Consider the following 13,821-nt stretch of genomic DNA (forward strand, 5'->3'; position numbering starts at 1 on the left):
ATTCAGCAGCATGAATAGGTTCGTGTGTGTGTTTTATCTTATAAAGGGGGGGGGGGGGAGCAAAGAAGCCTACAGATCTTCTGTGTCTGCCAGTGCCTATCTACCTTTCTTTACCATTTATGATGATTGATTGCTTCTGTGTTTCATCAATTAAAAATGTTTCAGAGTGCAAAGTCTTCAGTAATATTTTTCAGCATGTTTAATTGAGTCTGGTTAAATAAACATCCTCCACCAAAGCAGCAAAAGTAGAGCTTAAAATAAATACTGCTACTGTGCCAAGTTCATAATTACTTGCACATTTAGCACTTTACATGTCCTAAGCATCAAAACCAGATTTGTGTCAACTGTCTTAAAATCATAGTCAATCTCAGACACTGTAGGATGTTTACATTTTTGGAATATTTGTTGTTCTAATTTATATAATACCCTGAATCTGTTTCAAAGAGTCTCTCTTGGGATGAATGGTGTTGCCACACAACAAATTTTTGTTAGTCCAGAAAATATATTTCCAAGAATGTGAAATGGTCACATTTATTTATCCCTCTAAGGGCTAGAAGTCTCAGTTGAAAATATAGCACCAAGAAGGTCAAGGCATTGTTCTCTTTCTACCCATTGTTCTCTTTCAAGATGGTCCCTTTCTAGAGGCTTCCTATCTGTTAGGAGTGAGGCAGCTCACAGTGATATTGACAATTGGGAAATGAGATATTTCATGGTTAATTTTCTTGGATATATGAGGCTATACAAAGAAGAAAGGTGCTTATGCAGAATAATTCATGCTCTTGAAGCGATATGGCTAAATATTAGCTTGATTCTCCTTTTATGTTATGGATTCTTTACAGCATTCTGGCAATACAGAGGGATATTGGTATATATATTTAATATCACTAATCTTCTAACTACTGGGGCTGAAATAAAAATTAAGAAGCAATCTCAAGAATTCAGTCATCTGGGGAAGATAATAATTTGCATTTTAAATGAGGTTTTAAATCTGATAGGTTAAAGAAGAAGTTGTAGTTTGGATCCTTTAATAAAAAGACCAGTCATTATTATGTTAACTGTATGGGAATTTAACAGATCTAATAGTTGTGGGTAACACTGAGATATATTTAGACTTTAGTGTAAAGCATCTGATACTGAATCACACAAACTTTCATTTGAAAAACAGATCCAATGGGTTCTAATGAGGACACTATTAAATGGATTGAAAACACACTGATGGACCTTAATGCAACAGTAATTGTGAATTTCAACTTAGTTAGGTGACAGCCTCTTAGATGGACTGTTGCCAGCTAGGATCGAATGTGGGATTTTTTTGTCTTAATGCAGGTACCTCTACTACCTGAGCAAAAGCATCCAACTCTATTAGCTATGGCTCTTCACTCTCTGCTCACTGTGCCAGGGCTCAAAGGATACAATGGCACATGACTTATGTACTGCTTCTGTCTGGGGAAGCATATCCAAAGCTTCAGCTCCTCCTACAGGCCACCGTTTGTAATGCCAACACCGCTGAATGGGTCAGCAGCATAGATCAAACATGAGACCTAGGATGGCTTATATATGATACATAGGTACCAACAGATTGGATGAACCAAGGTTCATCTAGTCCAGGATCCTGTCCCGGAGCTTGGTCAGTACCAGGACTCAGAGGAAGGTATAAGCCCCTCAGTCCTGCACATTAGATCTCATCCTGATCTCCAATAACAAGTAGTCCTGTGACACCTTATAAACTAACAAAAATACATAAAATCGTAGCCTTCATGGGTAAAACCCACTTCATCAGATGAAGTGAGTTTTACACTTGAAAGCTCACTATTCTATTCTATTCTATTCTATTCTATTCTATTCTAGTTAGTCTCTAAGGGTACATCTAAACTAAGGCTTTTGTTGACAAAGCAAGCTACTTTCTCGACAGAGTTTAGATGCTCTCTTTTGAAAAAGTACAGTGTGGATGCAATAGTGCCTTTTTTTGACATAACTCTGTCGAAAAAAAAGCGTTATTCCTCATAGAATGAGGTTTACCGCCATCGACAAAACTGACACGTTCTGTTGACTTACTGTCGACAGAACCCAGTGGTAGTGTAGACGCAGGTATAGTTTTGTCAACAAAAGTCCACTTTTGTCGACAAAACCCTGTAGTCTAGACACACCCTAAGGGTACGTCTACACAGCAGCATTATTTTGGAATAACAGATGTTATTCTGAAATAACTTTGTGAGCATCTACACTGCAATCCTGTTATTTTGAAATAATTTTGAAATAACAGGCAGCTTATTCTGGATTCTGTAAACCTCATTCTATGAAGAATAACACCTGTTCCAAAATAGCTATTTTGGAATAGGGAGTGTGTAGACAGGGTAGCTGGAGTTATTTCAAAATAAGGGACCCTGCAGGCTGCTCTGTCCACACTCATGACAACTCTATAGCTTCCCTTCCCCTGCAGCCCTCAAAGTTGCAGGCAGAAGAGAAAGGACTTCTAGCAGGAAGTACACCCTGCTATTCCTCTGCCACATTGCAGCAGCCTGCATGGCTGTCACTGCTGACACGAGCCACTCCTGTGTTCCATCCGAGCCCTCCATGGCTCCTATCAAGCAGGGAGAAGCTCCCAGGACCCTGCCAGGGGACAGAAGAGGCGCATGCCTTCCCGGTCTGGTGCAGAGATCCTGGCCCTCATTGAGAGCCTGGGCACCAGGGTCCACATCTGCACCCAGGAGCAGGTGTGGATGAAGGTTAAGGAGCTGAGGCAGGCCTATGTCAAGGCCAGGGAGTGCAGCCCCTGCTCTGGGGCTGAACCCCACACCTGCCCCTACTATACAGACCTGTACCACATCCTTGGGGGTGGGTCAGTCCCTTATACCCCTCCTCACCCTCCCCCACCCCCCCGTAGTGAACTCAGGGCTGGAGATGCCGGTCATCACCCTCCCAGAGGACAGACATGCAGAGGAGGAGGAGGAAGAGGACGATCTGGATGAGGCCAGTACCATCATGATGTTCACCCTGGAGCCGGTACCCCATGCCCTGGATGTCTCCCAGGCATGGTCTGAACCTGGGGAAGGCACATCAGGTGAGTGCCATTACTTTATTTATACACACAGGGTGGAGGTGGCTGGCAGAAAGGGACTGGGGCATGCTCCTCACTCAGCCTTCTCAGCCTGGGGATTGCACAGCAGACTGTGAATGTGAATGCACCTGGAGCACCCCATCTGGGGCACAGAGCCCCAGGAGGCTGCACCACAGGCTCCTTGTGCTATTGCTCACAGGGTCTTGGGAGACTTGCCATACTCCTGACACCAGGGTGGGACACCCTTCCACCACAATCCACCACTAGAAGGACGATGGGGACATGGAGACACACACTCACTCTGGAGTGCTGCACATGGCACGCAGGCATGTCCATACACTTGGGGTAGTACCTGGTCTTGGGGAAAGTGCAGTAAGGTTCAGAAGCATCTGCTACTCACACACACCTCCCCTCAACACCCTTTTCCCCCCTCTTCTCCAGCAGGCAGGGATACAAGTCCTCTTTCCATGGGATGCTTCTGTTGTCAGACCCGGCATGTGTGGGGAAAAGCTGCCCCATGGCCCCCCTCCTGCCCGCAGGATCCCGGTCTGGCAGGCACCTTTCCATACCTGCATGTTCCCAGGACATGGGGGTAGTGAGGCTCCCCCCTTGAACATTTGCACCCCTGCAGGAAAGGGCCTGCTGTCTAGGCCACAGATGGTCTTGCTCCAGGCACATCACCTTCGTCTGACCTTAGACCTTTCAGATGAGGTCTCAGCTCACAGATGAGGGCAAGGCTTCAGGGACAGTGTCTCCAGGGATGATTGACCTTCTGTCTGTTCTCCACAGCTAGACCAGCTGAGAGAGATGGGTGGTCAACACCATGCGGGGCACCCTCCCAACCCCAAGTGACCAGCTGGTGCAGGAGAACCCAGGAGGAATTCCAGTGGGAGAATACCTCCATACTACAAGCCCTGCAGCACACCCTGGACCAGAGACTTGAGGAGGACATCCAGCTGCAGCAAGAGACCTGGCAGGAGATACTGGCATAGGGCCTCACCATCAATGCAGCTGTACAAGTTCTCATCACCAGCACGGTGCTTGCCCCTGCTCCTGCTGCTGCTTCTACCCCAGCTCCTGTTTCTCCCCCTAACTTCCACACATGAATACCAAGGTCCCTGCACCCAAGGCGGTGGGACCACCAGAACCAGGTGCCACTCCCAACCTCAGCCGTGAGCCTCTCCTCCCCCATTTCCCCTCCCCACTCTCTCCTCCCCTTTCCCAGGTTCTTTCCCCAGTCCCTCCACAGTTACTTCTGCCCCAAATTAAAAAAAACAGAGTTTATTTTTTCCAGAACAAAAAGTGTGGTTTATTGTCTCTGCAGGGGAGGAGGGAGGAGGAAAGGCAGGGTAGTGGGAGGAAAGGCAGAGAGGACCAATGCACAGGTCCCTTGTGGGGAGGCCCAGAGGAGAGTGTCACTGGGATCCTGGTGAGAAACTCTCCCTCCGGGCCTCCTGGATGCACAAAGCCCCTTGCTGGGCCTGCTGGATGGCAGCTGTGCACAGCTGCTTGAAGGCCCTGCTGAGCCAGCTGGCCTCTGCCCCCCACCCTGGCAGGAATGTCTCCCCCTTCCTTTCACATACATTGTGAAGGACAGAGCATGTAGCCACTACGTGTGGGATGTTCCGCTCCCCGACATCCAGCTGGGTGAGGAGGCAACTGAACCTCACCTTCAGATGCCTGAATGTGCCCTCCACCACCATGCAGACCCTGCTGAGACTTGCATTGAGGCATTCTTTGGTGTGGTGAAGATGTCCGGTCTAGGGCTTCATTAGCCAGGGAAACAGAGGGTACGCCATGTCTCTTATAGTGCACATCGGCATGTCTATGTCCTCGACCCTGATGGTGCAGTCGGAGAAAATAGTACTGGCATGCAGCTTCTAGAAGACATTGGAGTTTTGGAAGATGCGGGAGTCATGTGACTTCCCTGACCACCTGACGTCAATGTTGGTGAACTGCCCACGATGGTCCATGATAGCCTGCGGGGCCATCAAAAAGTACCCTTTCTGGTTGGTGTATTCTTAAGCCTGGTGGTCGGGGGCACAGATGCAGATATGGTCGCTGTCAATAGAACCCCCACAGTTGGGGAAGCTCATGTCAGCAAAGCCAGAGACGATGGGGTCCACGTCGCTGAGACTGATGACCCTGTGCAGCAGGACAATGTTGATAGCCCTCACCCCCTGTAGAAGGAGACAAACAAACAGAGAATCACAGGGCTGACAGTGCCCTTGGGAGATCCTCAACCCTTCTTTTCCCCCTCACACACTAGGAACAACCTCCTACTCACCCAATCCCCTCACAGGATCTTTTGAGGGTGGGACTGAAAACCTCCTGGGGAGAGGGATTCTACCACCAACAACAACCCATCCTTTCCTCAGGGAACCTCTTTCCAGCACTTCACTTCCCTCCTGGAACAATAGCCGAGAGTGCCATACCTGCATGAGCAGGGCCCTGATGGTCAAGCTCCCCATGCTCAACTGGCTCCCGACAGATCGGTAGCTGTCCAGCGTGACAAGCTTCCAGAGAGTGATGGCAACCCACTTCTCAAGGGGGATGATGGGGCACATGTGGGTGTCCTGTCGCCTGAGGGCAGGGGTGAGTCATTCTCACACTCCAGAAAGGTGTCCTTCCACCTGTGGAAATTCTGGAGCCATTGATGGCCATTCCACCTCTCCATAGTGAGCTGGTCCCACCAGTCAGAACTGGTCTTCAGATACCAGATGTGGCGGGGCACAGTGGGGTCCAGTTGCATGAGCTGAGACTGCAGAGAGATGATGAGGTTCTCCCCAAGGAGCTGGTCATTGCGTTCCTGCAGGGCCTGGAAGGCAGCCTGCAGAAACTGCTGCAAGAGTTGCAGCACGACAAATAAGAGCTGTCGAGTGCTTGGAGGCAGCTCCAGCCCATTTTCTAGAGAGCTGAGGTGTCTGCAAGCACAACCAAAGCAGGTAAAAGAATGGATTTGCTGTCCCTCAAGGATATAGGCAAAAGACAGGAGCTTGAGACACGGCTGTATAGGGGGGTCCCTTTAAGCTTGAGCCTCAGATACTTCAGGCAGCAGCTCCAGGAAGTAACTGTTGTCCTGATGCCCTGCCTGATGCCTGTTGTCTGGGTGACCTTAAATGTGATTCAGCATCAATGAGTGTGAACGCTCTATTTCGAAATAGCTAAGTGCTATTTTGATGGGCATTTGCTGTGTAGACATGCTATTTTGAAATAAGCTATTTTGGAGTATTTCTTCCAAAATAGCTTATTCCAAAATAAGTGTGTAGTGTAGACATACCCTCAGGGCATGTCTACACTGGGGAGTTATTTCAAAATAACTTGGTATTTGTGCTAAAAACAATATGTGTTCTCAAGATACAATTCTGTATCCTATTTGTGCAGTAAATTAATCAATGAAGCGTAAAAAACATTTCAGTTATCTTTGCAGATGTTCAACTAAACAGAACAATAAACAAAAGAAAAGTGAAACGAGACCTAGTGGTTAATTAGAGACAGAGGCATAATGCAGTAAATGAGATTAAATCTGGAACAATGCAAAATCATAAATTGGGCAGGAAGGAGCATCACTTGGAACCAGTGAGAAGTAGTTGCTTGAAAATCTGAAAGGCCACAAAAGCATCGTGTGAGATAGGACAAAGCAAAATAGATAAAAGCTTGCAATGTAATATCATGACACCTCAAAAAGAATGCTACTTTGTGCTGTCAGTGGAAGGGTACATACAACATGTGAACCAAGAAGCCAATAGTCTCTCTTTTTACAGTGGTTGTTGATTGTAACAGAGATTTTTGGTGCAAATTTCAAAAGTGACTAGCGATTTTGTGCCTTGATTTTTGGAATAACTAACTGCAGACATGTTAAAGAGATCTGGTCTCTTAAAGAACAGCACTGAGCATTTTCTGGCTCTAGAAGTCAGGTAATATATAGGAACCTTTTCCTACATTTAATCTTTGTACAGGCCTCCTATTGTTATCAGTGGGAAATCTGCGGTGGAGCAAAGGTAGTACAAAGCACTCATTTCTAGAGCTGGCCTATGGACCACATTAAAATAATTTAACTGTCTATTGTGAGGCTCTGAATTAGTCTCTGGGATAGTGGTAGAATCTCTGGGATAGTGGTAGGAATCTCTGGACCATTGAGTCTTAGATATCCAGGAAAGATGGATACAAATCAAAACTCCAGGCTTGAGCACTCCCCCCCCACACACCATTTTTTGGAATATGCCGGTAGATAGAGACCCTTTTCTAAATTTAGCAGTGAAAACTAAAAGCCTCTCCAGCATTTCCACATGGATGAAACAGTAGAAATGGGTTGTGTCTACAAAAGCTCATGAAACCATCTACATGTTTTGTTAGTCTCTAAGGGTATGTCTACACTACCCTCCTAGTTCGAACTAGCGGGGTAATGTAGGCATACCGCACTTGCAAATGAAGCCTGGGATTTGAATTTTCCGGGCTTCATTTGCATAAGCGGGACACCGCCATTTTTAAAACCCCGCTGGTTCAAACCCCGTGCAGCGCGGCTACACGGGGCACGAACTAGGTAGACTTCCTAGTTCGAACTACCTAGTTCGTGTCCCGTGTAGCCGCGCTGCACGGGGTTCGAACCAGCGGGGTTTTAAAAATGGTGGCGCCCCGCTTATGCAAATGAAGCCCGGGAAATTCAAATCCCGGGCTTCATTTGCAAGTGCGGTATGCCTACATTACCCCGCTAGTTCGATCTAGCGGGGTAGTGTAGACATACCCTAAGTGCTGCAAGACTATTAGTAGGTTTTTAAGTTTTTCCAGTTACAGGCTAATTCAGCTACCCCTCGAAAGCATCAGTATTCTACTGTCATGTGAGACTGAACTTCTCATCTTCTCCTTCCAAAGCTGTCTTATTCTCCCTATCCTTTCTTACTGCTAAGATATTCATTTTCCATCTAATTGCCGAGAGGTATAATCTCTTTTTTCCACAAAATGTTGAGATAGAAGTAGTCCGTATAAGAAAGTAACAGGAGGTCATAGAGCAGAGATACTTGCAGTGCCTTCAGACTGAACCTTCATTTAGTAGTTAGTTAGTCTGCCTGAATTATATATGCTGTTTCTGCTATAGATTATTTCCATTACAGTCTTTTCTTGTGGGTTGCAAAATTGTGAGCATACTAGGTATGTCTAATAAATATTAAATAGATACAAATAATGGCAAAACATAAATAGTTACAGAGTGTTACAAGAATGCTCTGCAAATTAAAAATGCCTGTATACATATACTATAAATACTCAGTTAATAGATCAAGTGTCAGTGGATGGTACTCAGACATATTCAATCTAGTTTTTAGATTTTGTAGAATCAGTAACACTACTTGTTATGTGCTGCAAATGTGTGCAGTTTTATATGGATCTATGGATTCCTTAGGCTGGGAAAATGCCTAGCTAGCCCATTGTACCATACGATCCAGCCCCAGACGATCACAGAGGGCCATAACCTGGACCTACATTCACTAAATAATGCATCAGCTCCTGTCCTAGCAGTCTGGATAAACAAAAAAAAGTACAGATGTGAAATTGACTGCTGCTGACCAACTCTGTGTTTTTGTTTTGGTTTCTGGTTTTGTTTGCAGTGTCCAACTTCTTATTCATTAGTGTGGTTATATCCCATGTAATTTGCAGTCCAAAGCAATAGAGGTGAGGAGAGCTGTTTATCAGCAAAACCCACTAACAGCATAAGATCAAAGGAAAAGGATATAAAGATGATTTACTCTATTTTCACCTGCTGTCAGTTGTTCTCTTGCTTTACTAGCTCCCCTACCCCAACTCCCACCCACCACACTTTGGCTTGTAAATTACACTAATCACACACACACACACACACAAAAACCTAACCCAACAAAAACAACAACAAAAAACAACTTAGTCCCTCTATGTCCAAGTTACAGTGACTAAGGGTATGTCTACACTACCCTCCTAGTTCGAACTAGGAGGGTAATGTAGGCATACCGCACTTGCAAATGAAGCCCGGGATTTGAATTTCCCGGGCTTCATTTGCATAAGCGGGGAGCCGCCATTTTTAAAACCCGGCTGGTTCGAACCCCGTGCAGCGCGGCTACATGGGGCACGAACTAGGTAGTTGGAACTAGGCTTCCTAGTTCGAACTACCATTACTCCTCATTTCACGAGGAGTAAAAGTAGTTCGAACTAGGAAGCCTAGTTCGAACTACCTAGTTCGTGCCCCGTGTAGCCGCGCTGCACGGGGTTCGAACCAGCGGGGTTTTAAAAATGGCGGCTCCCCACTTATGCAAATGAAGTCCGGGAAATTCAAATCCCGGACTTCATTTGCAAGTGCGGTATGCCTGCATTACCCTCCTAGTTCGAACTAGCGGGGTAGTGTAGACATACCCTTACTGATGTGCACCTTATATTACCATGTATCACCTCTGAATTTAACCCAATGATTCAATGTAGTGTTAGAATGCTCTTCATTTCCAAATATTGGCAAAAATCCACTTAATAAAAATAACATTGCATTGCAGGCAGGTTCTCTGGGGTTTAATTTTAATGACAGTTCCATGACTTAGCATTCACAAAGTCAGAGAAAAATGCCCACTGATGAGGGATCCAGCATAAGGTACAGGTTTTCTGATTCTGAGGTCAACATTCTTACTTTGCTCAGGCTTCTAAATCCTTTCCAAAAGATAATTACAAATAGAAGAGAAATAATTAACTCTTTTAAAAAAGCGTTTCACTATAGATCCTTCTTGCTGTGCTTGTGTTACATATACAGAAGCATCCTTAGGAGCTTCTCATTCATTGTCTTCATTGATTAGTGACATTCATTCTCTTGGTCCTTGAAGTTTAAGCAGCATGAGACAGGATAATTAGAGAGGTAGTTTTCAGTTGCTTTTTGTCAAAGTTTGTTAACTGACCTGTTAAGCAATGCAACTGTGATTACAAAAGCCTCCTTTCACTGCACTTCACTAATTTCTTTCGCTCTGTGAACTACTAGTCTCATACTCTTTATTCTTTGTGCTTTTTTAAAAGCACATGCATTGCAGAGCTGTGAAATTGCAACATGCAACGTGTAAGTGCTTTTTAATTAAAAGAATCAATTGCAGTGCTTTCAGCTGTGCTTAACTAACATAATACTTCCTCCTGCCAACAAAATATAATGGTAACAAAAGAGGTATTTGTAATATGATTAACCAATTGGAAAAAAAAACCCACATGAAATATAGGGCTTTTTCCTGACACTTTGTTTTTGTATTTCCCAAAAGTTATTGCATATTTAAACCGGTCATATGGCCAGTGCCCTATATTATCTCTGCCTAATATAACTGTCTTATTATTTGGAATGCAGGCTCAGCATTCAGTGAGCAATGACTTCCCCAAACATGTTTTTGACATGGTAAGTAGGAATTCTTACAGTAGTCTGCATTTGCAGTAGTTGCCTTTGTTTTCATGCAGATGCATAAGCTTTGCATAAGCACCGCCAGATGTGCATATGTTAAACATTGATTTGCCTGAAATCAGGGTTAGATAGATATTTATCCAGTCAAGTGTATGTACAAACTGGGATTATGTATGCACACGTGCAATCTATCTGGCAAAAAATGGGCACTTAGAAACTCATTGGAAATGACACCCATATGGTCAAAGACAAAGCTGAAAGATCTAGGATCAGGTCCACCCCCCTGACTCTAATTTCTTTGAATAATGAAACTGTGGAAGCAGCCTCCAGGTTTTGCTATTTAGGTTCTGTGCTTACCAATTCCTGCAGCTCTCACACAGAGATTCTCCATTGAACTGGCATTGCAACATCTGTCATGTTTTTTTTACAATGAATATGGAATCAATATTATCATAGCCCAATAATCAATTTCAGGATCTGTTATAGCTGTATCCTCCCCATACTGTTGTACAACTGCGAAACATGGGCACTCAGACAAAAACTGGAGGTTTTCCCTACAAAATGCCATCATATACTGAGCATAAAGTGGAATGGCTTTATTAGTAATGCATACATTTATGGTTGCACCAGTCTACAGCCTACTGTATTGTCCATAGATGGAGCCTTATACTTTTTGGACATCATATGAGAATGCCACAAGACAATTCAGGATACACCATTCTTCAGGTGGCTTGCACCATCTGGGATAAAATTCCACCTTCTGAGGGATGGAGGCTGCCCAGAGGTAGAGCCACCCCCACCCCCACATGGGTTCACCAAGTATATTCTGTTGGGCTATCATACCTCTGTGGCTGTACAGGAACTGACCAAATGGAAAACGATCATGACAGCTGACCATTTGGCTCAGAGTTTAAGGAGAACACCCAACTAAACTTGTAGCTAAGAGCATCTGAACTGTTACAGCATTTATAGGCTGTGAATTATATATCTTATTTTGTTTCCTGCCTTGTAAGTAAACATATGAAGCATAATATTAGCAACCTAAAATACAAAAGCTTAACTTTATAATAAGTAACTAAAAGGGAAAACTTGTGTGTGGTACATTCTTATAAGTAATCAGCTGTAACACACAGCTCAATACTATGATGGACCCGACCCTGCAAATGCATAATTAATCTTGTCCCCTGTAAATAGTCTCATGGAATTCATTAATATTGTTAATGAGAAAAATATACAGAGGGTTTCAGGACTTAGCCCGTAATCTGAAACTATAGTAGTCTTTGATAGAACAAAACCTGAGACTCAAGCCTGTGTTCTCTGTGTTAGGCCAAAAGGCCTAACTCAAAACCAAGTGAAGTTGATGGAGAGACTTCAGCTGGACCCAAATTTCCCTTGAAAGACCAGTTGTTACACTTCAGTGGGAGCTTTGGGCATTCAAGGAAGACAGGTTGAAGCAGACATCAGACTAGAGCATGTCACAGTGTTCAGCCAAGAAGCAACAGTGTGAATCTATGCCAAATTGTTTCTCAAATGCAAGTAAAAGTAGGATTCATTAAGGTAGAAAGATGCAACACCGCCCTAAGGATTTACTCTGTCCTTTGTCACCCCCTTTTCCTAATAGTCTGTAAACTATGTGAGTTCCTTGAGTGAAAGTCACTATCAGCAGACAGCCACAAATACAACATGTATTTTAATAGTGATTTGTTCTGTAGTAGATAAAGGGCCTTTATTAATTTTATTGTACAAGTGTCCCAGGAATCAGTGGTTTACTAAATATAAGCAGCATGTGTTTAGCTGGCTAAGGTAGCATACAACAATAGAGCCAATAAGAGACTAATCCAAAATGTCCACTTCTTCTTGCTTAATACAAATACTGTAATCAACCCACTTCTTTTGTGAATGGTCACTGTGCTTCTTCGTGTCTTCTCTTTCTGCTTAACAGGAAAGGCCTATTTTGTGCTATGATGAGGATGTGCTAACATGGTACAGACAGTGCTTCTAAGTGTGCAGGGTCACAACAGGTCACAGACCCAGGAAAAACAATGTCTAAGTAGCAAGCCAGGTCACTGCGGGTTGCACATTTTTCTTACTGCCTGAGGGAAACCTCTCTGCCTGCCTTCTCTCCCTGTTTGCCCAGCTTCTAGGGAAGGACAGCCAAGGAGGGCTACTATAGTGCTCTCCATAGTCATCATGAGATGACATCATTCTCACAAAAGAGGCTGGGTGACAAGAAAGCAGAAAAACCCTAAGGGTGCATCTATCCAGCAGAGCTTAACTCTAAATAAGCTGCACAAATTGAGCTATGTCAATTGCATAGCTTATATCGAAATAGCTTATTTTGAAATTGGGAGCATCTACATAGCACTTATTTTGAAACAGAACACTTTTTCTCCAACTTCCCTTACTCCTTACAAGGTACATCTAGACTGCACTCTAAAATAGAAATAAGATATGCAATTTGCAGTATGCAAATTGCATATCTCATTTCGATTTTATTTCTAAATAGGCAATTTTGAAATTTGGCATGTCTACATGGTGCCAAATTTTGAAATACAGCACTATTTCGAGACATCCCTTTCTCCTTGTGGAGCAAGGTTTACAGGGATGCCAAAATAGCATGTCTGTTATTTCGAAAATTATCTCAAAATAGTGGACGTGTTCCTTGGATGCGGGGTGGCTATTTCAGGATACCTCCAGTAAAACAGAAGATGGATTCTAAATCTCCTCTTAGTCCAGTGTTTTTAACCACAAAACTATCAAACTATCTCAGCCTTGATCATACCCTCCTGACTGGAAGAATTCAATGTAAACCCCAGGGCTACGTCTACACTGGCCCCTTTTCCGGAAGGGGCATGTAAATTTCACCAGTCGTCGTAGGGAAATCCGCGGGGGATTTAAATATCCCCCGCGGCATTTAAATAAAAATGTCCGCCGCTTTTTTCCGGCTTTTAAAAAAGCCGGAAAAGAGCGTCTACACTGGCCCCGATCCTCCGGAAAAAGTGCCCGGAAAAAGGGGCCAGTGTAGACGAGCCCCAGGAGTTGAAACTTGCAGGGTTCCAATTTCCATGCACAGTTTATTCCCAAGCAGATTTTGAGGGCTTCCTTGGATAGGAGATTTTAAAAGAAAAAATGGGTTCTACAGAAAATGGTGTAAGGCACTTTCTCAAAGTGAGCTGCAGAACCACTTTGGGAATGGTGCTAACAGGCCTCTCCATTTTGTGTATCTAAAGGCTCCACAACCACAGAGCCTTGTGGCTCCCATTGGCTTTGGTTCACTATTTACAGGCAGGGGGAGCCATGGGAAACAGCCACTTTCCGCAGCTCCCATTGGCTAGAAACAGAGAAACTGAGCTAATGGGAGCCACAAGGCTGCAGA

At 44.3% G+C, this 13,821-nt stretch overlaps 1 protein-coding gene across 4 annotated transcripts in view; it reads left to right on the plus strand.

The window, feature by feature from the left end:
• ANGPT1 (angiopoietin 1) overlaps window positions 1–13,821 on the plus strand; it is a 224,715-nt gene that overhangs the window by 42,137 nt on the left and 168,757 nt on the right. For 2 of the 4 annotated variants that reach the window (XM_075920222.1, XM_075920221.1), the window contains exon 2: window positions 10,395–10,442. The exons of the other annotated variants lie outside the window; for them this stretch is intronic. In XM_075920222.1, the coding sequence (XP_075776337.1) occupies window positions 10,395–10,442 (48 nt within the window). The remainder of the gene's footprint in view (window positions 1–10,394; window positions 10,443–13,821) is intronic. 4 annotated transcript variants of the gene reach the window in all.

The sequence above is a fragment of the Pelodiscus sinensis genome, chromosome 2, assembly GCF_049634645.1.
Source record: "Pelodiscus sinensis isolate JC-2024 chromosome 2, ASM4963464v1, whole genome shotgun sequence".
In the NCBI taxonomy this organism is placed as follows: Eukaryota; Metazoa; Chordata; order Testudines; family Trionychidae; genus Pelodiscus; species Pelodiscus sinensis.